This window comes from Emydura macquarii, unplaced genomic scaffold (assembly GCF_026122565.2).
Source record: "Emydura macquarii macquarii isolate MOO-44397 ecotype Brisbane River unplaced genomic scaffold, CSIRO-AGI_Emac_v2 contig_3517, whole genome shotgun sequence".
NCBI classification, from domain to species: Eukaryota; Metazoa; Chordata; order Testudines; family Chelidae; genus Emydura; species Emydura macquarii.
The window spans coordinates 7,656,269-7,680,639 of record NW_027133654.1 but is presented as its reverse complement, the minus strand read 5'-3'; the positions used below and the strand labels follow the sequence as shown (position 1 = coordinate 7,680,639).

Below are 24,371 nucleotides of genomic sequence, written 5' to 3'. Positions count from 1 at the left end.
ATTTTTTTCTTGCCTCTAGAATGTTTCAGGACAGCTTCCTTCTGCTGTGAAATGCAGTTTCATATCTTTTGGTCCTGCTGCTGCTAACAGGTTCTGTGTGCCTCCTCAATGATTATTTCATTTAGATATTCCTTCTGAAGTTCTAGTTCTGAAAAAAGCTCCTTGATATCAGATCTGATGGCTTATAAGTTATCTTCTCTCTCAGGCCTGCTCACTGTTGATTCTTCCATTGTGCGGGGGGGGGGGGGGGGGGGGGGGGAAGTGGGAGGGGGGGGACGGACACGGATGGACGACAACGACAGGGGACACGGACTTCCTCAATTATGAACTAACTTTTTTGTTTTGAAATTTAGTCCTCAGAAGTCGCTCTCTAATCTATTTCTTTGCGGGGATGGGAGACCATGTGCTGTTTTTTTTTTTCAGAGGGGGAAGGAGAGGATGTGAAGCGATTACTTAGGTATAGGAGTTTTTGTCTGACCTCAAATTTTAACTGCTCATTTCTTTTTAACCATTCTGTAAGGAATGTTTGAACCTCAGAATAAAAAATTGCTTATTAATCCATAGGCCTGGGATAGTGCAAAAGGTGTAAAAAATCCATTAACATCAAAGAAAACTGGGATAAGCAGAATCTTAATGTAGGAAATATTGGCGGTTTTTTTGTAAGAGACTTGAAAGTGTTACATATGAGAAGATTTAGATGCAAATGCATAAACCTCTAACAGGACACTCCAAAAGTACAAGATGCTGTTTGCTACATTCATAAGGCTTAAGAAGTGGGGTTACTAGCAGCCATTTCTGAATCTGCTAAAGAAGTCTTGTAGAATTGCTATAAAATTTGCTATCCCAGGCACAAATATCTACTCTGGTCTTCACCATGACGACAAAACCCGGGTAAGGGGAATGTTTTAAAGTATCCTCTTGTACAGCCTTTCAATTCTAAATAAAATTCTCATTTCTTTTTTAGTAAGGCTGGCTACATTAAATCTTAATCAGAATAAAATGGTGATGCTGTTTTGAGCAATACTCCTTAATAAAATGAACTGCAAATTCCTCAGTGCATGAGTGTCTCCTATGGTGTTGGGTTATGTCTGTTCAGCGGTGGCCAAGAGGGAGTGGGGGATCGGTCGCCGGTCAGCTGTTCCATGGCAGCAGCCAGCTGTTTGGGGCTCCGGGGCAGACAGCTGCTTCAGCCCTGCACCAGAAGTCACGGAGGTCCCAGAAAATCATGGAATCTGTGACTTCCATGACAGAATTGTATCCTTACCTATGATGTACCTGAGTTACATCAATGAGGACCTCCCCAGCTGCAGGAAGTTCCACAGCTGCTGCCTTCAGAGCCTAGCTCTGAAGACAGTGCAGAAGTGAGTGTGCCAATCCCACGACCCCCCCTACATTGGATCTGCAACCACCCCCCGACCTCTTTTGGGTTGGGACCCCCACGATTACACCACCATGAACTTTCAGGTGTAAACATCTGAAACCATGAAACTGACTAATTTTAAAATGCAATGGCTATGAAATTGCCCAAAATGACCCTTGAATTTGGTAAGACCCTAATCATTAGTAGGATCTGGTAACCAAGCTTAAAATTAAGAGGAAAGGTGACTGAAGAGAAGGCAGACAGGCAGATAGGAATAAGAGGCCATGAATTTAAACTTGTAGGGACTTTCTATAGAAGGGGGTCTTGGTGTAGAGGAGCCATTTGGAAAAAAAGCAATGGGTAGGAGCAGACCCATTATCAATCTGTTGCTTAAAATCCGAGACCACCACATGAAAATTTGAGGAGAAAATTCAAAGCAATATTGCTGCACTTTTGAAAAAAAATGTCTGGAGCAAAATCAGTAAGTGACCTCTGGCAGTAATCAGAGTGGGAAATACCTAAAACATCTCACTGCTGGAAGCAAAAATCAAGTAGACGATACATTAGGTCTACTTGATGCAAGTTAGATTTAAGTTTAAACAAAAAAAGCATTTAGAATTCATATTGCGGGCAGCTTGTAATAAGTAAAGTCATTTATCGCAGCAAAATAGGCCCTTAACATTATACAATGCAGCTGCAAGGAAGAAGAGGTTTAAAATCTGTCAGTATAAGCTGTTAGTGATATTGAGTACTTAACAGATTTGTCTAGAGACTGGTATTTTCTAGAGCGCTATGGTAAAAGTCAGTGTATTACACAGAAGATTTCAATTCTCCTGGGATTTTATATGATGATGTTTCCAGTGCCTCTGACTGCATACTTTAAGTTTAAAATAAATTCAAAACATTGGACAAAATCATTAAGCTTAAGAAGGGTGGAAAGAAGAGTCATCCATAGTGTGGGTTTCTAGGGCACAGAACTAAATCAGTGCAAATTGACTATACAAAATTGACTTGCAAATTGACTATGGAAATTTATTAACACATAAAAAGTTAGATGAGAACACGAAATATTTTACTGGCCAGTCTAAAAAAAAGCTCTGTAGGTGACTGGAATTTAACCATCTATCCTAGCTCCACAAGGTTTAGCTATCAAACAATTTAGAGTTCACCAGCTTCAAAAGAAACCCAAAGCCATAGAAACACTTAAAATACAACTTCTTTCAAGATCCATGTAGGATGTGAGGTTTTTCATTCATGAGCACCCTGCCTCTACACAGCAAAACTTACTTACTTTTAGAGAATCTAAACTCTTTGTTGTAGGTATCAACTGAGCAGAAGAACGAACCTCTCCCTGGGTCTGGCTCTTAAACTCCTACAGAGATAGAATAGAAGTGAAGTGAAATGATAGTTCTAGCACCATCTTGGACATTTTCTTCTGTACATGAATTTCCATAAGCACCTACTTCCATAAGCTAAAACACTTTTCCCAGACACAGCCTATACCAATGGTTCTGCTGAAGCAACAGGATTCTTTCCTTGTGTGAAGTAAGCAAGGAAACTATGTCCTAATCTGTCAGACAATGAATAATCAGATAAACAGGAATCAAACCCATCACAGATTCCACAACTCAAAAGCATATCTATTTTTGAATATCCCCAAACATCTCTCCACTGCTGTTCCTAAGAATTTTTTAATTGATATGGACGACAGGTGAAGGAATTATAGTTTTTCAGATCAAAAATTTTGCTAGAACAAGTAACTGTCTTAAAGGTGACCAACAAAATACTTTTAAATGCAACTTGTGCGTTTTTGCTTCTTTCTGAAGAAAGAAAGTCAGCCTTTCCTTACGCAGGTTCTTCCTACTTTTCTTGAACCTCAAAAATTATTAAGAGTGTCAGCCCTGGCTTTGCTGGGGGGAATCTACTGATATCTCAGAGGATGCAACTTGTGAGTTTTCACACCTTAACAGAAGAGGCAGACATATTGAATCTAACATTTCAAATACTACTCATTCAAATTAACAAGACATGCTAGCAAACACCGAATAATTTTAAAACAAACTAAAAATCTCATCTCTCCTCACCCAATTGACTGTTGTATGATCTTTTCATTAATTTTCCAGGTCTTTCAAGTCAAATAGAAAAGAGATTTTTTAAAATCCTGCTTTTTTTTTTTTTTTTTTTTTAAACCAGTATAAATTCAGATTCAATTTAGTCTAGAAGACTCAATGACAACTTAATATTACAAAGCATGTATCCGTTTTCTCACATGTTTACATTTTATTATAATAAAATTTGCTACAAGATAAAAAAATCTGATTTTTTCTTCTTCCTTGCATTTGGCACACTGTTAAAGAGGTCTGTCAACTGTCAAAAATCACACCATTCAGCACAGAGTTGTCATAAATTTACTTGTACAATGAATCGCACTGATTTTAAATGGCATTTGTTTAGCATTTCACTGTTTTAAAAAGTTTGAAGGCTGTCAGAATGTAAAACATAATTTGATGACAGCACCAGGAGTGGGATTCTTATGATCTCAGAGATAAATACCTGATAGCTTCACATAAAAATTTAATTTAAAAAAGATTTGCATATAGTGTGCGAGGAAGAAAGAATTTATGACAAAGGGTAATATAGGAAGAAAGTAGCAATAATTATTAACAGATGGGAGTCTCAGAAGAGTTACAAAGGACACACTTTCTTGCTGAAAAACTTACCAAACTCTGGTAAGTACATCACATTTCAAATAGTCAAACAAATGGGAGTGGGAGATAGGGGGAAAGAGGAGCAGAGATAGAGAACAAAAGAAATGACAAATGGATTTAGTTAAAATCAAGAAGAAAGATTAAAATAATCTGCAGAATAGAAATCTCCTTTTTACCCTAACAGTTATTTCTACAGCTGAATTGTTTCCTTCTCATTCTCCTCTACAAATTATTCTCAGATACATTTAGAACTTTATCATCAACGCACCATATCCATAAAATACATGTACATAACAGTACAAACTTTCTATATAATAAATATACTCCAGGTGCATACATTAGTGCCTCACATGTTCAACTAGAGCAGCTGTACATTACAGTGAGTTATAGTATTTTAGGCCTACCAGATATGCTTCCTTCCTCTCTCTCTTTAGAAGCAGCAAGCTAGGGATAGTGTTCACTCACTGGAGATTAACAACTAGGGATTCAGAAGGACCCTATATATGAGAGAATGACACCATCAAAGACACTGTTCTGTTGGCAAGGAGGAACTGTAATTGAATATCTAGAGTGGTATAGGAGAAGATAATCTTTCAGAAGCAAACAAACAGAGTGCAAAATGCTTTTCTAAATCTGCAGACAACTCCCAGAACTTCTGTTGCTGCTACTGCTGTTCTGACCTTTCCCAAATTACAAAGAAAGTGAATATTGACCAGTCTTTTCAATTTTCTGTTATACCATTGGGAACTCTGACTGGCCAGTAAGTGAAGCTGACAAGACTCAGGCCACTTTTACCTTGGAACAGCTTGGAAAAGCTGTGGGAAGTGGAAAGCACCATAGCTTTTCCTGGAGAGGGAAAAGTAGATCCCTGCAAATCCGTTAGCCGCTTTATAACTGCAGATATCTGCATCCGCAGATGCAGTTGTACTGTTTACCATCTTTGCGGATCAGATGCGGATCCAAATTTTTAATCCATTCAGGGTTATAACAGTGAGATAGGTGCGGATGCGAATGCATATAAAAGGATGGCGAGTCATGTAAAAGAAAATCACCACAGATGCAGATTCAAATTTTTGTATCCACACAGGGGGCTAGGAAAAGCAAACAGACTGGAAATAAATAGTAAAGACCCTTGTCCATCACCTTTCCGCAATCAGGAGGTTCTGAGGTGGGAGGCAGAGGAGGAGGAACACACATGCATCTTCTCCTTTAAAGCAGCCACAGGGAGTTGGGGTGGTTCAAGTTTATCAGATACCTACTACTTGGAGGCCAGAAGGGATGGAACACATTTGGACAGCATTCAGGGACAGCTCCCAAATTGGAATCCTAGCTCTCTCTTCCCTTTCCAAGCAGGAGAGGGTAGAGGTAGAGTTTGATGTCTTACTAGAGTATTGCCCCTGGACAATAGGGCTTCTCATCTTCCTTTAGTCTTTAAGGCTACTATATTTTTAAAAAATTCAAGCTGTATGTATGATGCATCTGGGATAGATGGGAGGTGAGGGACTGTGCATAGTGGAAAGATTGATACCATAAGCTACAGAAGTAGGGTATCCACATCTTTCTAAACACGGAGTGCGGAGCAGAGAGATTGAAAATATAAAGGTAGAAGTAGCCCACACAATGTAGAGGGAGAAACAGAAAAGGATATGAGTAGGGGGGATGGGGAGAATGGACACAGAAGAAGTCAGGAAGAAATATACCATTACCTAGTCTAGGAAATAAGAAAAAAGTGAAGTGGAACTAGACAGAGAAAAATGAGAGAAGTGTCAGAAATTGCATTCTTTAAACAAAATAAAGTTGATTGTAATCTTGTCAGTTAAACACCAATAGGTGGAGTGCCCAAACTATTTTATTCCTTTAAACTGCAGAGGTCATAGCAGCACAGGTGTTTTTCACACTCACTAGCAGGCCTACCCCTCCATGTAATAGGCGTCAGGTACAATTTTCAAGCCTTGCTGGTTAAGATATAAGTTTACGAAGCGAAGAAAAGCACAGGAAGAGCTCCTGCTGTACTTGACTTCTTCAGAAGTCAAAAAAGATGAAAGTTAAAATGTCATTGCAATTCTGAGCAGAAGGCAAGGAAAATCTTGTGACACGACTGGCTCTGCTTCTTATCGGTTATAAAGAAAGTGCAACCTAAAAATTGCAGTTCTGAAATTGCACAAACAGGGCATAAATTATGGTACAATAATAATTCACATCTAGTATATTGGTAGAACATGAGACTGAACAAAAATGTTATTGATATAATCATGCGTTCATATCACTAAGGAATTTGTTCTTACAGCAAGATGTTTTCAGCTTCCAAAATAGCAGCATAAAAACTTTCTTTCAAATAGCTACTCAATATATTTTGTAGCAAAATTTTGGACACTATGCCAGCACAGGCCATTTGCTGGCCAACACAAACAAGAACACAGTCTAATAGCAGGTGAGGAGTCGGTTCATCATTCAACACTAACATCTGCAACAAAACTGTAGATTCAACGGGACAATCACAGAACCAAGCACAAGTCCCCATCTCCAAATAAACTCCCAAGGCAATCAGTATATTGTAGTATTCCAGAGAGGGCAAAGAAGGGCAGTGAACTTTTATTTCACAAAACTTTTTTGGATTTTACGGCAAAGCAAAGAACGTTGAGACTGAAAAGCTCCTGCAGTACTAAGTGTATTAACAGTTTTCTAAGAACAGTTTTTCTGAAGCAATTCTATGAGGAAAGAGAGAGAGATTGGTGATTTCATCAGACAGTTATCAGAAATACCTTCGTGAGATGTGTCAGAGATATTATGCTTCATCTACCCAAACGTTCCCCCACAATGCTGCACAGCAGGAGTAAGCAAGGAAGCATTTTAAACCTATATGATTCCACTTGAGACTCACTGGAAGATTATATAGGTATCCGCTCAAAAAAAAGAGAACTAGTTTGCACTTCCAAAAAGTGGGCTCATTACTACAATCTACTTTACAGACATCTGTTTCTCAGTGGTTTGTGGTAGAAGTTTGGGAGAACTAAAAATATGTTTTGATCAGTTTCTCTCTCTCTCTCTCTCAGGTAATTCATGTGAGCACATGCCACTATACCACATTAGCAAATGGAACAAGTAAATAAAACAGTAGAGACTTGAAATGTGTTTGACAGAATTAACATTAACTTTTATCACCTACTATTAGCGCATACCTCCTTGAGATATCTCATGAGTTTCACTGTCCAATTGCTGGAAACCAGCCGTCATCTATACCCAAAATATAACCTTCCTTCCTGAAACACCAGACAGTATCAGGTGGCTTTTTTTAATATTCATTTGTCTAAGCCAAATTTGTATCATAAAGCTTTTGACTATGACACTGCATCATATTGCTACATACACTTAAGGTAAGATACTATCAAACCCAAACCAATTTAATGCAGTTTCCTCAGGGAGTGATGTCACATAATAAAATTAACAGGTAAATTCCTGAAACTTACTAACAAATGAGCTATTGCTTTTTCTGCTGCTACATATGTCAGCTCTATGCAGAAAATACCTACCTACATGCAATTTTGTGAAATGTAGCTGCACTTTAGATCACTTTCATTTTAATTTGGCATTTACTTCAGGGTATTTAATGAATAATTAATTTATAGTGGTCAACAATACATAGCAAACATGAAAAGGAGATACCCAAATCTTCTGCTGGTCACTCTGGTTATGAGGGAAGGAGAAAGGCACAATGTTTTGGGCAGGATTTTTCAAGTTGGGTAGTGCCACAGCAATTAAATTTAACCAAGTTTATTTGGTAGGGGGCAGGGTGAATTTGGAGAGGAAGGAGGAGAGGAAGTCATCTTAGATCTTTATTCGCTTTTGAAAAAATAAAATTTGAAAAAAAGCTCTCTTAACAAGAAGCCCTGGATGTTTAACAGCTGGCACTCTGGGCAGGGAAACCATATTTGCAATAATACCCCATTTGTTTAAGAGATACCAAAATTCCTAATTGGGGAAAGGAAGAATAAATAGCTCCACACTAAATATTGCTTTGTAACAGTTTGTTTGAACTACAATTTTAACACTGTATTAGCAGAACTGTGCCACTGTAAATATTTAATATAAGCAGACATTACTAGTTTAACTGGAACTTCCAGTCTGAGAACAAAATTAACAGAGAGTAGGGATTAATGGATTTAGATCCTGGATTCCATCTTTAATTATTTTAATTAAGTGATGGGAACCCTATCTCTTAGCCTCATTAATTTGGGGACAGCTGAGTTACATTTAGGGGAGTGACTGCAAAAATGACCATGTAAAGTTCCACGTTTTCTATCGTAATGAACAAACCTGTCAAGAGTGGGTTGCTTACAGCTGCAATGCAAACTCAAACAGGAATCTAAAAATAAAACTGAGTTCTGTCATACACAGCCAAAATCATCTAAATATCAGAACTTGCTGACTGTGTCAGGCAAGAAAGCCATTTTTATCATGTCTTTTTTCTAGCCTCACTACTGATCTTGTGCCCCGGCTTCTAGGCCAAAGTTAGATGACAGATTAGGCAAATTTAAAGGACCTAATGTTACACAAGGAGACAAATGTGAGTTTCTGAAACATTAACAGTAGAAACAAGATGAGAAAATTGCCTAGTTAAATAATTAAAATGACCTACATACAATCTACTTCACAGAGCCTCAGTTTTTCCCCCTATAACGAGGTCCATATTTTAAGAAGAGGTTATCTTCTTGGTCACCTCCCCTCTCACTCACAACTGCATCCACCACCTCCCCCACTCGCACCTCTTACAAGCATAACCACCATGAGGTAACTATAGTAATGGCTTACATAAAATAATAGCTTTAGAAAAGTACTTTTCCCTGTGGTTGTGGAAGTGGGGGGAAATGAATGTTGTTTAGCATGTGGAAACAAGAACTAGCACCATGTAACCATTCAATTCTCTGCTCACCCTGAGCTCCACAGGGAAATCTCTGCAAAATTCTATTTCCTCACACACAATCTCCACTTTGTTGTCCTGCAGGTTAACAGGGTTAGAAATGACCGAGTCACATCACAATAGTGATGCAGAAAGGTGTGCTGAATTATAAGATTTAACATTTTACAGTAACCACTCCATGCAGCTCAATGCCACTTTGACTGATAGGAACAGGGAGGATAACAAAGATTCTAACAAGAAAACTGTTCAATTCATTCCTACTTAGACATTCCAGTGTATAAACACCATTTCAGAGAGCTGTCCTTAGTATTCCTGTTCCCTCTCATATACTACCAGAGGATTAGCTAGATTTTGCTGACAGAGTTTATAAGTACTATAATCAGTTAATGTTTAGCTGTCCATGTCATGCAAGGACCTTCAACATGTAATCAAAAAGCATTAGAAAAATCATAGCTTCAAGCTTAATAACTTAATGCATGTAAAATCACTGGTTCATATCTCAATCACCAAAGCTTTTAATTTCACTAAATTTAGCTGACTCACTCAGTGTTAGAGTTTCTGAGAGGTACAACAACCCTATTAGAAAAAAGCCACACTTGTTTTCCAGGGGATCCACGGGTTTTTGCAGACCGTATTCACATACTTTCCTATTAAATGTTTATGGGGGATGGTTATTGATGAGAGAATGAATGAACAAAATGAAAAGGTGCACAGGCTACGTCCACTGGGTGTTATTTTAAATACCGGCATATAATTTAACTAAGTTATCCAGTTAAATTTTCCAAGACTAAAATAAAGTTTTGATTCAATTATTAATGCACACTAGGTTCACACTTTGCATGAACTATTCAACCTAGGTCTTTTAACCATGACTGGAAAGGGGATAAGGGTATTTCCCAGGACTTCAACAGAACTAGAGTAGCATAGCATTCTTTTAAAAACAATAATCTAAAAGAATATGATTCAATCAAAATCAGAACAAAGTCACATCTGGGAGTTTCTGATGAATCACAATTGGCATGAGGAGAAGAAATGAAAGTTAGTGTCAAAGATTTAACAAAACTCCTCCAGGCATAGATGTGTAAGATATTTCCAATAAAAGCTTCAAAACTTCACGATCAGATCAAAGCTCCCTTTAGATAGGATTTCATATGATGGATATTTTACATCTGTGGGGACAAAGTATATGAATCCTTTTCAACAGATCTAGTTTATCGTTGAAATAAATGGACAGAGAAGTGAATACTGTTGGTTGTGTCTTCTGGACTTGAACCAGTAGATCCCTGTAGCATGGCAACCACCTCTAGTTTCAGGCTATTCCAGCTCAGAATTTCTGCAGAGTACTTCAAAGAATTCCATTTCAGGCTGCAACTCTTAGGATCCAAATAAAAGCCTGAAAGTCAACATGCTGTATCTGATCTTTCCGTTGTTTAATTATCAATGTCACTTCAACAATTTAGAAGCTGTTGTGTCCCCAATCTTCTTACAGAACTTACAGGGATAGAGGAAACAATTCAAAGCACAGCTAGATGAAAATGTGAATGCTGAGGGTATGGGGGATTTGGCACACAAAACAAGCTAGCCTTCTGCTCTGAATAAATCAGTGAATTGGTACCAGTGTACCTCCAGCTTGATACAACAGAAATTGTTGCACAACAGGGAGCATTGACTAAGGATTGGTCTACACACAAACTTGCACTGCATTAACCAAATCAGTTTTGTTTAAATCTGTGCAAACAATCTTCTTTTGGAATAAAGTGACCTGTTTTGATTTTGTCTAACCCATTTAAACAGAATCAGAATAGGACACTGGATTCCAAAATGAGATTCAGTACAAGTCTCTGCGAACACACAACGAAAGATGTGAATTAAAACTCATTTAATTAATGTGGTGCAAGTCTGTGTATGAACAAGCCTTAGATTGTGAAAGTGACAAAAAGATGTCCTTAGTGGAGAACAGATGCTAAAATATTTGTTCTAATTTCAAATGGCTAAAAACTTGGATGAATTATAATGTCTAACCAAGGTTAAAAATTCTATTCCTGGTAGTTTATGATATGCTTAGATAAAGCTGCAAACCATTACAAATTGATCTGAAGTCAACAAGACTAGTACTTGCTTTGAATCAAACGTTGTAGAAACAGTGGTCAAAATGAGAGTAATGGTACACTATTCTTGCTTCAAGTTTGCCATGGACGATCTCACAACTCCCTTCTTGCCATACTTGCAAATATTTCAGCAGAATTTTCATTTCGTTTTCTAAAAACTGATGCTGGTGAATAGGTATTTGTTCTACCCAGTATTATTAGCAAGCATACAATAAAAATAGTACAATGGATTTAAATGTTTTAAGATGCATTTGTCTGATCCACCCTCAGATCACTAAAGGTATGTTTACACGGCAATGTAAGCCCAGGCTCAAACCTAACCCCCCTTGCATCCACACACCAATTGTATTAAGCAAGGGCTCAAACGTAGGGTCCTAAGACCTTGCAGGGCCAGATGGCCCAAGCCCATGTTAAGCTGGGACCTAGGGTCTGAGAGCTATTGTTTTCCTGTGTGCACACAGTCCAAGCTTGACTCAGCTCCTGGAAGTATTCCAGATGTATCCCAGAGTTCCTTGGGACAACTTCCTAAGTCCTCTTTATGCTGACAATCTGCAGTGTTGTCTATTGCACTCTTCTGCAAACAGAAGCCCCACCTCCCTTTGCAAATGGCAGCAGCTCAGATCAGCATTAATCCATTGTCTGCTGAACACCAATCTGCAAACACGCTATCAGAGAGCCTGCAGAGTTTTCAATGGAGACCCATCAGAAGCTTTTTTCAAAGAGCTGCTTCTTGATTACAAAGGCAGAGCCAGATTTTGGCACACACTGCCTGGGCGCCCCTGCACATGCAGCCCTAGGGAGAGCAGGGGGACAGAGAACAGAGCAAGGACTAAATAACTGCCGTGCAGGGAAGAGGAGTGGCAGAGCTCCCAACACACTGGCCGCTCCTTCCCCTCCCTGCAGTGCAGCCACTGGGTCCTCACTCTGCCCTCTGGCCCCACTGCCCTCCCTGGCACTGTGTGCACAGGGGCGCCCACCCACCGTACATTGTCAAGGTGGTGAGTGGGAGTCAGCCCCAAAACTGTCACAAAACCTTCTGGGGAACCCTTATCCCTCCTTCCCAGGATGCAGCAGGGGTAGGGATAATGGATCCCCAGGGGGTTAATGGAGCATACTACAGTCCAAGCCCTGGTGATGCACTTCACCACTTCACAGCCAGCAGAAACCAGGCTGGGGTGGGTGAGTGGGTAGGTGAAGGTGTATGTGTTTTTCCTCTAAAACCTACATTTCATCTCAAACTTCAAAACAGACAAAAATGAATAAAAACCCAACCAAACAAAAACACCTTCAATCACCATCCCATTTTTAAAAACTGAAGACTTGCAAAGTTTCATTTTAACAGTTTGACAGCCATGAAGACTGATTTCCTAATTATCCTCAGAACAGGTGCATAGGGGCATTTTCCTGCCATTGTGACTCAGCCTAGAGGTGGAGAGCCCAAATCTCAGATTAGATAGTAGTTCAGTATAAAGCCTTCTCAAACTGCAGTCATTCTACTAAGGTACTAAGGCAACTACCACAGGAGCTAATTATGCAGTTTATGTACTCATGTGCACCTGGGTTCAATCAATGGCACTGTCACAGTTAGGAAACGGAGGGGCAGTAGAGTTTTCCCACAGCGCAACACATTTGTAGGACTAGAGTGTCGACACTGGGGGGCTAGGCACTCTGGGATCGGGTTACTTGGACTCAGTTCTGTGCACTGCAGTGGATGCCAGAGCCCTAGGTTCAAGCACATCAGAAAATCCTTAACGTAGGGTTAAAATGCAGTTCATATGCTCAAGCCCAGGGTTCCCTAACACGGGTCAGCTGATTTGAGTCCCACTAACCCTAGGCTTACATCACTGTGTAGACATACCTTAAAAACCATCTGCTCCACAATCCCCATGTAGCGTATCCACTCCCTGCACAATGTCAACTCTCCTCTCTTGCAGCACACTAACCATGCAATTTTCCTTCTCCATCTTCTTCCAAACCCATTCATTTTTTTGTGTGCATTCTTTTAAATATTTGCATGTTCTATTTCTTTCTTCCCCTCTCTTGAAATTTCCTCCTAATGCATGACTGTATTAGAAGCTATAGAATCTAGGAAGAGCAGCTGGAGTTGGCATAGCTGCCCAAACCTGCCCATTAGCTCACATCTTAGCTCAACTATTTCTATGTAGTGCAAGAGTGGCTCCAGGGAGAAAGTGCTTCCCTAATCACTGCTGCTTCACTTCCTGCCCATGCACCATCCCCACTATTTATACACCAGAGATAAACAAAGGGGCAAGGGCAAAGCTGCAAGGCTGGCTCACAGTATTCTTTTTCAGACAGCGAGTGCCAATACATGCACTTCACACTAATACAGAGTGAAACAAGGGTGCGGAAAACAAAGCTGCTTCACCATATTTTCATGTCTGTACCCAGCTGAAGACTTGGAAATGATTGCTGAAATCTGAGGGCTTCAACAAATACTCACTGAACTTCTACACAAGTTACTTCATTCACCCTTACTACTTTTTCAAATCAGTTACTTTTGAGCCAACAATCCTATTCTCCACACCAAACATGTGAAAGTGAACAAATCTTTTCAGTTTATGTAGTTAGAGGGCTACTGCTATGATCCAATTAACTCCCACCATTGTTTTGCTGAGTACTTGAAAACTTTTCCTGTATTAGCCAAATTACTGCTCTCCATAAAAAGTGCAGCTGACCAGAGGTCCAAAGTCTAACATTATTATTGTCTCACAATTTGGGTCCCTGATTTAGAGTTCCCATATACAAGTTCAAATCTGGAGCATTTAAATAGATTTTGAAAACACAGTAACTGTTCTGTAATCCCTATTTGCTTGCTCATATTAACTACTCTTCCTCCTCACCACCCATCCAAACTTTAAAGTGTTTTGTTCCCAAACAGATTATTCACTACATTTTGTGGGGGGAAATTGACTGAATTTTAAAAGTGTCTTACCAAAAACCACTTTAACCCCAAGCAAGGAATTTTATACCCTCAGTCAAAAATTAAGACAGAAATTTATGACGTGAGCAGAGATTATAAATCAGGTACAAGTATCCATGCCTTTACATTTACTAAATAGAGTTGGAGAAATCAGTCAAGTGCACTTGTTTCACCTTACTGAGTGGCACTCAACCCAGAATTTCTCACCTAACTAATATTCCTATGTGAGTGGGGACATTTCTCTTTCATAGGAGCTGCCTTTAAATTTAAGCATTGATTTAGTTTTTACCATAGTTTGCAATTACCAGTACTACTTTACAGATGTCATTCCTAATGCCACTTATCTGCAATATCCCCCTAAGGACTTATGTCCAAAGCCATTAGGAAAGGAAAGCAATTCAGTCAATCTGAAATAGGAAAAAGGAAGGAGGAAAAAAGGCAAGAGAGGTGGGCAGGCTAGGCTGGCTGGGATAGAAGACAAACAAGACTTGTCTTCAGAGTATTTGATTTCTTCATGAACAGGTGTTGTCTCCTACCCCCAATTCAAAATGCCATAAATCAAGCAAGGGATTATTCAGAGGACAGTATAGAGCAATCCTTGGATATGGAGTTTAAGATAACTGCTTTCTATTTTATAAAAATAAAAATCTCTCACAGTGGTTAGGAAAGATTCCTGTATGTGTTTCAAGCACATTCTTTGCAATTGTATCAACCCTGGATTTAGACTGCAAAAACATTAGTTTGACAGTTTAAACACAATGTAAGTATGTGAAGAAAAACAAAGCCATGAGGTTAACATAAAAACTCCATTTGCCCAACGGAAGCATCTCATGGGAAATAAAATCCAAGAGCAGAAGCAAAAGAGTAAAATTCTTCCCCACTCCACCCCCAAATCCCACAGTAGAAAACTGTTTTAGAAGTATTTTTTTCCAGGGCAGCTGTCTTGGGAGCCTGTGGTAATTTGACATTTAATATGACACTGCACAAAAACTCTTAAGAGTAGAAACATTCCACTGTATCTATGGTTATCAAGTACAAATTCAGGAAGCAGTCAATTACTGAACAATAGTCAGTAATTATTGTAAACGAGGCATATTACCCTTAATAATTGAAGCATTTACTTTGACAACAGTAGTAATTACATCTCTGTGCAGTAATTCCAGTGCAGTTTGGGACAAATTTATCTATTTGAAAGGGACAGTGTCTGAAAATTCTGTGCCCATTGATATACACTACATAATATTACTAGAACTGAAAGAACAGAAACTTTTCAGTTTAATGTATGCATTTGATATCATTCTAGTTAGTGCATTAATCAATTTCACTATTAACCTGTGCAGTGAGTTAACACAGGAGAAATTAACTAAAAGAAAAAGAACCCTATAGTCAATCAGGGAGTAGAGAAAAAAATGAACTGTTAGGGAATACCATTGAAGGGTGATGAGAAAAAGAAAGATGCTTTCAGTTAAGCAATCATAAAAGTTTCAGAAGATAGCATCTCTTTAAAAAAGAAGTAACAAGACAGTTTACATTTAGGCAGAAACTCACCCAGTCAATTAAGCATGTTGAAATGTTAAACTTGCTCCACCACTAAAATGACAAAGGGTGCAGTGTAAGGCTTTTTAATAGCAAGATAATATTTCGCTCTTGGTGTGGTCATCAATAGGCATTTCCCAGGGCTAATTCTTCATTCCTTTTGCTCCACACACTTAATATCAAACAGGAGGCAAATATTTCTAGACAATACATTATAAGGCTATGGGACACTGGGACAAAGTTTAAGAGTTTTTGCTCGTTTCCTCTTCAAAGACAAAATGGAAAAAAACACATAGGAATCAGTTACTTGAACATTGAATTGACATCTTTCTTCCCCTTCCCCCAGTCCTTTCATGATACATTATTGATTATGAATACTAAATGAGAATAACCAGTTTGATCATTATGTAAAGGCCTCTACCATGTGTCTTATTTCCAGCCTCCCCCCAAAAAACTTGACAAGATGATCACTTTCAGCAACGTGTTGTATACAGTTTGAGAAGTTCAATTAGTTTCAGTCTACTGTGCTGGAGCAGGGGCAAGTACACGTATGAGCTGAAAGACAGAGATTTTAAAAAGTGGCCTGGCTGTAGAGATGCTTTTACTACTATTGCTGATCTTCCGCTACTCAAATTGGCCACATGCTGCAACATATTTGCTGTATTTTCTGAAAACCAAAAGGAACAAACAAGACCAACCAAGGGATGTTTCTAAAAAAAGACTATTTTGGTATGCCCTTTGGCCCTGATCCTGCAATGCAGCTTGGACTCCTGCATCTTGCAGAGCCCTAACAAAGTCAAGAGAACTCTGAGAAGGTGTAGGTTCCACTTTGGCAGACTGCATTGCAGGAGCAGGGCCCACAAGAGTAAATAAATGACCCAGCATCTTCCAAAGAGCCTGGGAGGTAAAAAAAAAAAAGGCAATAGTACACACAAAGATATTAATGGTCCAGATGAATTAATCCACAAGTCTTTAAAGATGGCCTAGAGATGAGATTAGAAAGCTCTCTGAAGAATCAAGAGCTTGATCTAAAGGTGACTGATGCAGAGATCACCGATTTCTTTATACAGAGTGTCCGTACTATATAATGCCATCCTCAATACTACACTGGAAGATGGAAAAAGCATTTTACAACTTCACAAGAATATTACTAACTCTTGGTTATGTAAGAGACTCGGACTTTAAAGCGAGAAGAGACCATCATGATCATCTAGCCTGATCTCCAATAGCCCCTCTGTACACTAAATGGATTGCAGATTGAGAGGTATTAAAGACACTCCATACATTTGTTGGGCTTTCTGCAAAATATCTGTGGCCTTCTACAGAAGCCATCCTCTATTCCCCCTGACAGTGTTCAAAACTTTACAAATGAAGATTTCTGTCCTTATGGTACTGTACTCAGAGAAATAAAGTCTGAAGTATAATGAATCAAGAGGCCCCCTATCACCACTGTATTACACCATTCTGTCACGGAGTGCACCCCTCACCATTGGACTGGCACCTACTCCTAGTCGCTCTGGGGATTAGCTCGAGGCCAGTGCCCTCATCCGTGGTCTTCACATAGTCACATTCTCTCTGCCTCAGAAACTGCAGCATCCTTCTTCCCAACTTAGCCCTCTGGCAAGGTCATCTTCCATGTTTCCCTCTTCCAAGGGTGCATATCATAGTCCTATTGTCCAGCCACTTCCTTAGTGGCTAGTGGAGGGGGACCCAAGCCCGCCTAGTACTATGGGTCCCAACCCAGGGACCCTGTAGGTAGCAGCCTCCTGCTGCATCTCTAACTTCTCTCACTACTGCTATGTATCCCTGTGCCGATTCCCTGTGGCCCCAGCATCTTCTTTACCCTTACCTCTGGGCCTCAGCATGTCAGTCCTAGCAGCCAGCCAGGAGCGCCCCCAGTCCTTGCCAGCAACTGCTCTGTCCATGGTGCTAGCTTCCATCCACCTGCTAAGAATCCAGTCCTCCCTCCTTGAGCTGCAGGCAGCAACTGACTACCTCTGATGGCCTGGCCCTGCAGTCCATTTTATGTGAGCCATCTGGCCCTGACTGGTTGATGCTTGCAGCCTCTCTCCTGTTGGCTGCTTCCAACACAGCCTCTCTAAGGCTCTGTTAACCTCTTTTATGCCAGTGTGGGGTAAACACCCCATCACACACACTTTGAAGGAAAAAAGAAAGAAAACCACTTTCAAATAATCAAACCTCATTATATTTAAAGTTTTATAACCTGCTCGGATGTGATCAGAATTCGTCAGAACTTATTTTAAGTCCCTTAGTGGCGTAGAAACTCTCTTTGTGGATAAGATTGTGCAAGCATCAGATCACGCAAATTCAAGACAGTGGAAAATTAAGATACTTTAAAAAATGAACAAAACTGGTCTCGGTGTATCAAAATATTGATTGATGTAACCCAATTACACTTATTTTGTGATATTTAATGCATCATGCAGCATTTTAATAGTTATGTATGTGTGGTAATGTTATTTTTAAATACTAATAAAATTACTTTATAAACAAATGTTTGCTGTGTCTCACTGCAGTGAACTCCCTCCATCGCTCTCAAGTTTGTTTTATTGTTTATTACTTGCTTTGGTTCCTGGCGACTAATCATAATAGTTTAAGGCACTCTTTAAAATTGGAAATCAAAACCTACTGAGGAAAATAGAAAAGAGCATAAACTCTGGCAAGTCAAGTGGAAAAGTATAATTTGGCAGGTGAAGATAAAATCTGAAAAGCAACTACTTTTACATCAGAAGCAAGAAGCCTAGCAAACAATCAGTAGGGCCACTAGGCAATCGAGATGCTAAAGGAGAACTCAAGAAAAATAAGGCCAATATGGTGAAGTTAAATGAATTCTTTGCATTGTCTTCACTGAACAGGATGTAAGAGAGTTCCCTACACCTGAGACAATTTTTTTAGGTGACAAATCTCAGAAACTGACCCAGACTGAGGTGTCAAGAGAGAAGATTTTGAACAAATTGAGAAATTAAGCAGTAATAAGTCATCAGGACCAGTTGATAGCCCCCTAAGAGTTCTGAAGGAACTCAAATATGAAATTGCAGAACTACTAAGTGTGGCATGTAACCTATCGCTTAACTCAGCCTCTGTACCTGATGACTGGCAGATAACTAATGTAACACCCATTTAAAAAAAAAAAAAAAAAAAAAAAAGACTCCAGAAGCAATCCTGGCAAATACAGGCCAACAAGCCTAAATTCAGTACCAAGCACATTAGTCAAAATAAGAACAGTGTTATCAAACACATAGATGAACACGATATATTGGGGAAAAGTCAACATGGCTTTTGTACAGGGAAATTATGCCTTACTAATATGTTGGCACTCTCAAATAGTTCTAACGAACATGTGGAGAAGGGTGATCCAGTGGATATAATGTACTTGGACTTTCAGAAAACATTTGACAAGGTCCCTCCCCAGAGGCTCTGAAGCAAACTAAGCAGTCATGGGATAAGATGGAAGGTCCTCCCATGGATCAGTAACTGGTTAAATGATAGGATGCAAAGGACAGGAATAAATTATCAGTTTTCACAATTGAGAGAGACAAATAGCGAAAGCCCCCAAGGATCTTTACTGGGACCTGTGCTGTTCATAGTCATAAATGATCTGGAAAAAAGGCTAAATAGTGAGGTCACAAAGTTTGCAGACAATACAAAGTTATTCAAGATAGTTAAGTCCAAAGCAGACTGAAGAGTTACAAAAGAATTTCATAAAACTGGGTGACTGGGCAACAAAATGGCAAATTAAATTCAATGTTGATAAATACAAAGTCATGCACATTGGAAAATATGCATACAAAATGATGGGGTCTGAATTAACTGTTACTATTCAAGAAAGATCTTGGCTTTATTGTGGATAGTTCTCTGAACATGACACTAATCAGGAGATGATTTTCTGTGCATTTGAACAGGTACAGAGTGGTTGCCTCTATTAGAAATGAATATAATACTGCATTTAACAAATCAATGATACCAATGAATGGCCTTGCAAACTCTTCATTATGCCATTCTATAAAAATCCTGAAGATAAAAAGATGGGATACATTACTGTTCCAATTTTCCAAATGCAATTAAAAATCTTAAGCATGTGAGCAACATCCTTTACATCATTATGTAGCGCAAAGCAGCTTTTCTTTGAAGGTTTAAATGCTGGTTTCTACAGACCACACAGAGTATGCTATACTGCACTTATTCTAATTGAAAATTTCTAAAACAGAAGACGCAAAAGGAAAAACTTTTGGAGCGTGTGCGTGTGAGATTCTACAATACTTTCAAATTAAGTACAGGATATTTAGGAGGGGACAGGGATTACTTGGATCAGTTTTCTAGGAATGCACACCACAAGCAACATTAAAGAAAACTGAAGCAAAAGAATGGCTATTATGTGGTATTTTTGTTTTAAGTCACGGGCAGCTCACACTAACATCTACTCTCCATATGTACTCTGCATACAGGGTCAGTGAACAGCATATACTGATATAAATGACTTGACACACAGCTCATATTTACTAGCCCACATTCTCCTGCTAATTAAAGAAGGAGATACATAAGGCAAGTACATTTTACATTTAGCTACTTTTCAACTTTATATTTGAAGCAGAGATGGGACTTATCTGGTTGAATTGATGAATTCCAGGATTTTGAAGCCTATTAAAGATTGAGTGTTTTGAGTGGGTGGATGGTAGGACGCAGCTGTTTTTTCCTCACCATATTACACTTTTACTCAAGATGATTCTTACACTTTATGTTTCAGATTGTAAAAAACACTCATCTTGTGCACAAGTAGAAGTTTTTTTTTTATCAAAAGTTAACCTAATCCTGAGCTTGGCCTAATGGTTGAACAGCAGTGACCTCTTACTATGGAAGAAATCTGAGATCTAGCCTGACAAAGTGCCTTGTTCCCATGTTCTGGGACAGCAGGTGCAGCCTGATAGAGATCGTGGCCTGGCCAGAGGGAGAAAGGGGCTGGCTGGGCTGCAGGAGGGGGTAGCGGGATTGAAGAGTGAGAGCAAGGGGGACTAACAGAAGCCAAGGGCTTGAGGACAAGCGGAGACACATATGGAACATGAATCTCTGAAAGGGATCAAATAAAGTTAGGAAACTTTTGACCTAGAACATCAAGTGGTGGTCTGCAGCGTTCTGTTTAAAACAGACAGCACTAACATCCAACTGCTGTCCTGAAGCTTATGTGGGAGAACAAATGGTAATGTGAGATAAGGGATCAGCTATATTCTGGTGGTTTTAAGAGAACCAAGACATGAGGATTTTAAAATTCTTAGAACCTGTAGATTATTTTGAATGGCACAATCTTACAAACCTTGTTAGCAGATTAAAATTAAAATGTTGTTTACCGCACAAAATACTTTATCTGCACTTTCACACAATGCAGCGTGTTAAGCAAAATAAGGCATGCTTGTATCAAACAGTGAAAACACTCCGGAGAAAAAAACAGGTGCAAGCTATTTCTAGTTTAGTTATACCATATTCATTTCAATCAGCTATGAGGCAAGAGACTGAATTGGTCTACTTTACTCAGTACATCTCTCTTCCCCTCCAGACATTTAATTAACACTGACATCCAGAACGATTACATCTTTGAGAAGGCACTGGTGAAATGCTGCCTTATACTTAAACCCTAGAAGAGAGAATTATATTGGTGAGCAGAAGGTAGAAGCAGACAGGGAAGAAGTAAAGGCAGAAGTGTAGGGAAAGCATTCTAAAAATCAGTCATATCTGACAAAGGATTTTTTTTTTAAATCAGTTAGGCACTAGTATTTCTCAGGCTACTTCAGACTTGTGAAAATTTATCTAAGCACATAGGTGTGCACTGCACATTTCATTAGGGTGTGCACATTTTCATTAGGGTGTGCACCCAGGTAATCAGGGGTGTCAAACTCAACTCCGCCAGTGGGCAACATTTGAATTACCCGCCGGCGGAATTCCCGCAAAGTGCTAGTCTCCACCTAGAAATTACGAGACACAGGGTATTTCAGCGGCAGATCGCGGCATCTTCCCACCCGCTGCAAGATAGTGAAGTTCCATCCGGCGAAAAACCGCACGCCCGACACACTTTCAGCGGCAGCATGAAACTGACCAAGATGATGCCGCAAGCAACACAAAAAATGTTCACGGCACGGATACAAAAGGCGCACGCCTATGCCTAAGCGTGATCAGAATCAGAATTTGCCAATGTTGAATTTCTCTTAGAGCTTCACAAAGAAGTGGTTGTAACACCTCCATGCTTTGGAGCAAAGGCTTGAAGTTTAGCCCCGAGAGTAGTGGTATCTTTTGCTTTCCCCCATGAAAATTCACCCAGAATGGGCTGAGGTTTGTCAGACGCTGTCAGCAAAAGTTTTAAAAAAGACTCCATCTGCATTGAGCATGCTCCAGTCAAGGGCTGCAGGGGCTGAGAAGGACTTTTCCATCAACTGCTTTCCCCCAGCCACTACAGCTTTAGGCACCAGAAGAGAACAGAAAGACTCCTGTACTCAGGCAGAAAGGAGGATGACAATGACAACACAGCCTGACTCAAATTCAGAGGAACAAGTAGCAGGGCTGGAGGTGATAGAATAGGACAATGGGGAGCAGATGCAAAATGAGAGCTGATGTATCAGGATTTCTTGCCCCTTCCACTACGCCCTGCCCCCAAAGCCTCCATTCCCCCCACCCTTACGCCCATAGTCTGCTCCCGACTTACTGTGAGTCTCAATTGTTTCTCCAAGTTCTCTAGTCATCCCAGGTTCCACAACCCCAAGGATCTGCAAACTGAGCAGGAAAGGCTCCTGCCTCCCTTTACACTACCCCAGGGCACCATAAAGGGTCAATAAATTACTATTTATCACTGGCAAGAAGCGCAACACAAAGCTGCATAAAACTTGACAACTATGCTTCCGCCTAGGGGAAGGCATCCTTGGCTGGGAGTCAGGAGCAGAACATAAATTCTAGTCCCAGCTCTTCCACTGACGGGCGTTAATAGCACTGTGCATTTCATGACCTTTATTCCCTTACTATAAGAGGCAGGCAAATACTCTCCCTCCCACACTGACTTCACAAATAAGCAAAGGTGCATCTGGGTCAGCCTCAGCAAGCTGGGAATAGAATCCAAGCTTCTAACATGGCAGACAAGTCTATCAAATAGTTATGAAGCCAAGTGGCAAAATGTCTGATCCTCTTAGTGGATGGTCCACATAGAAGGTAACAGCATATTAACTACCAGTTACTCTGTTAGCTCAAGTGGTGGAGATCTGTGCTCTGGATCAAAAGATGCCAGACCCTGATAATCATTCTGTCACACATAATATCCCATCAGCATCTCTCTCAAGAAAGTAATTATGATTAAGTTTTTCTTTAAAATGTGGTTAGGGAATACTTTTAACAAAAACCTTAATGTTAATTAAAAGGTTTGAGCCCCATTTTGTTAATTTTTGACCAAGACCTTTTTCTAAAATGAACTGAGACCAACTACTCCAGATAGACTTTATTCTGCCTCTTGCTGTAGCTGTTCATAGTTTAGATTTTCTAGAGAAATATCTGCATTAAACAAGATCTTCCCTTAAATTTGAAAATCAAGAAATCAAGGTCATACTCTTCAAAAAGCCCTGCATTCTAGGATAAGCTAACACCCTTGAGCTGCAACTTTTCTCCCTTAGTTTTGCACCCTACCATTCCACATACTTCATCTCACCACATACCACATATTTTAGTTGTTCAAACATTTTACTTGACCAAGAAAGAAAAAGAGTCTAGCATAGGTCATGAGGGATTTTGAAAAATAAAAGCTTCACCTCTACTAAGGAAGACCTGAGACCTTATTTCATCCAGTTCCCAGCTATCTAATATAAATCCAGTTACTTCCATGCAAATCTATAGTTAAACATGGCATATATTTTCTTATTTTGAAGTAGCTAGAAATGAAGTTAAAAAAAAAAAATCACAAACACATTTAACTTGTCTGGAAGCAATCAAGGAGTGTAGGAGGAGGTGGCAGTACAAGAAAGATGACAAAACTTGCAGAAAGGGTACTTAATCTAATGGGGAATAATTGTATTTGCCTCCAAGTAAATTCACCAAAAGGGCATACTGAATAACTCAGTCTAAAACATCAGTATTATTCCCAGCACAGGGGGCCATTTATTGCCTTGTAAACACAGAAGCTAAGCAAATGTATCCTGATAAACTCAATAGTGCTACATTGTTACAGCTATTGCAACAAAAGAGGAATTCTACTGTGCATACACATATTCTCTTGAACCCCCTTCTAACCCCAGTAAAACACCCTCAAGTTAAGTGAACAAATAATAACTACACTTTTATGCAAACTTGAAGAAAGCCATTCATCACTTGTATAGGCAATTACTAGCATCACCACTTCTCCAGCTCTTACATGGATAGTTTGTTCAGTTTATTTAAGCTGAAAGAAATGAGGCAGCAAGTTCCTTTTGTTGGTTTTGCCTTCTGTCCATATGGCTTCTCCCTCCACTTCAGCTCTAAACTGCTTCCCTTCTCCTACTCAAGATGATTTGGCAATGCCAAAGGCAGACCTAGAATAATTATATAAACAGCTAATATGTGCTTTTAAAAAAAGAAAAGCAGTCTTCACCATAAGAAGGGAGAAAAGATTATGGGGAATAAAGCTGTTTGGTGGGGTAGGGAAGGGAGTGATGTTGAGTAGGAATTTTGGAAGTGACAGCAGCGCTTGTCCCTCAAATTCAATCTCTGTCCATTTTTGGATATGGGAAAGTGCCAAGCATTAACACCTAGTTTGCACAGATGTTTTATGTGACACTCT

General features: G+C 39.6%; 1 protein-coding gene across 4 annotated transcripts in view; it reads right to left on the bottom strand.

Moving 5' to 3' along the window:
• Positions 1–24,371, bottom strand: part of GALNT2 (polypeptide N-acetylgalactosaminyltransferase 2) — a 123,759-nt gene that overhangs the window by 79,407 nt on the left and 19,981 nt on the right. For 2 of the 4 annotated variants that reach the window (XM_067535741.1, XM_067535742.1), the window contains exon 2: positions 2,652–2,732. The exons of the other annotated variants lie outside the window; for them this stretch is intronic. In XM_067535741.1, coding sequence (XP_067391842.1) covers positions 2,652–2,732 — 81 coding nt within the window. The remainder of the gene's footprint in view (positions 1–2,651; positions 2,733–24,371) is intronic. 4 annotated transcript variants of the gene reach the window in all.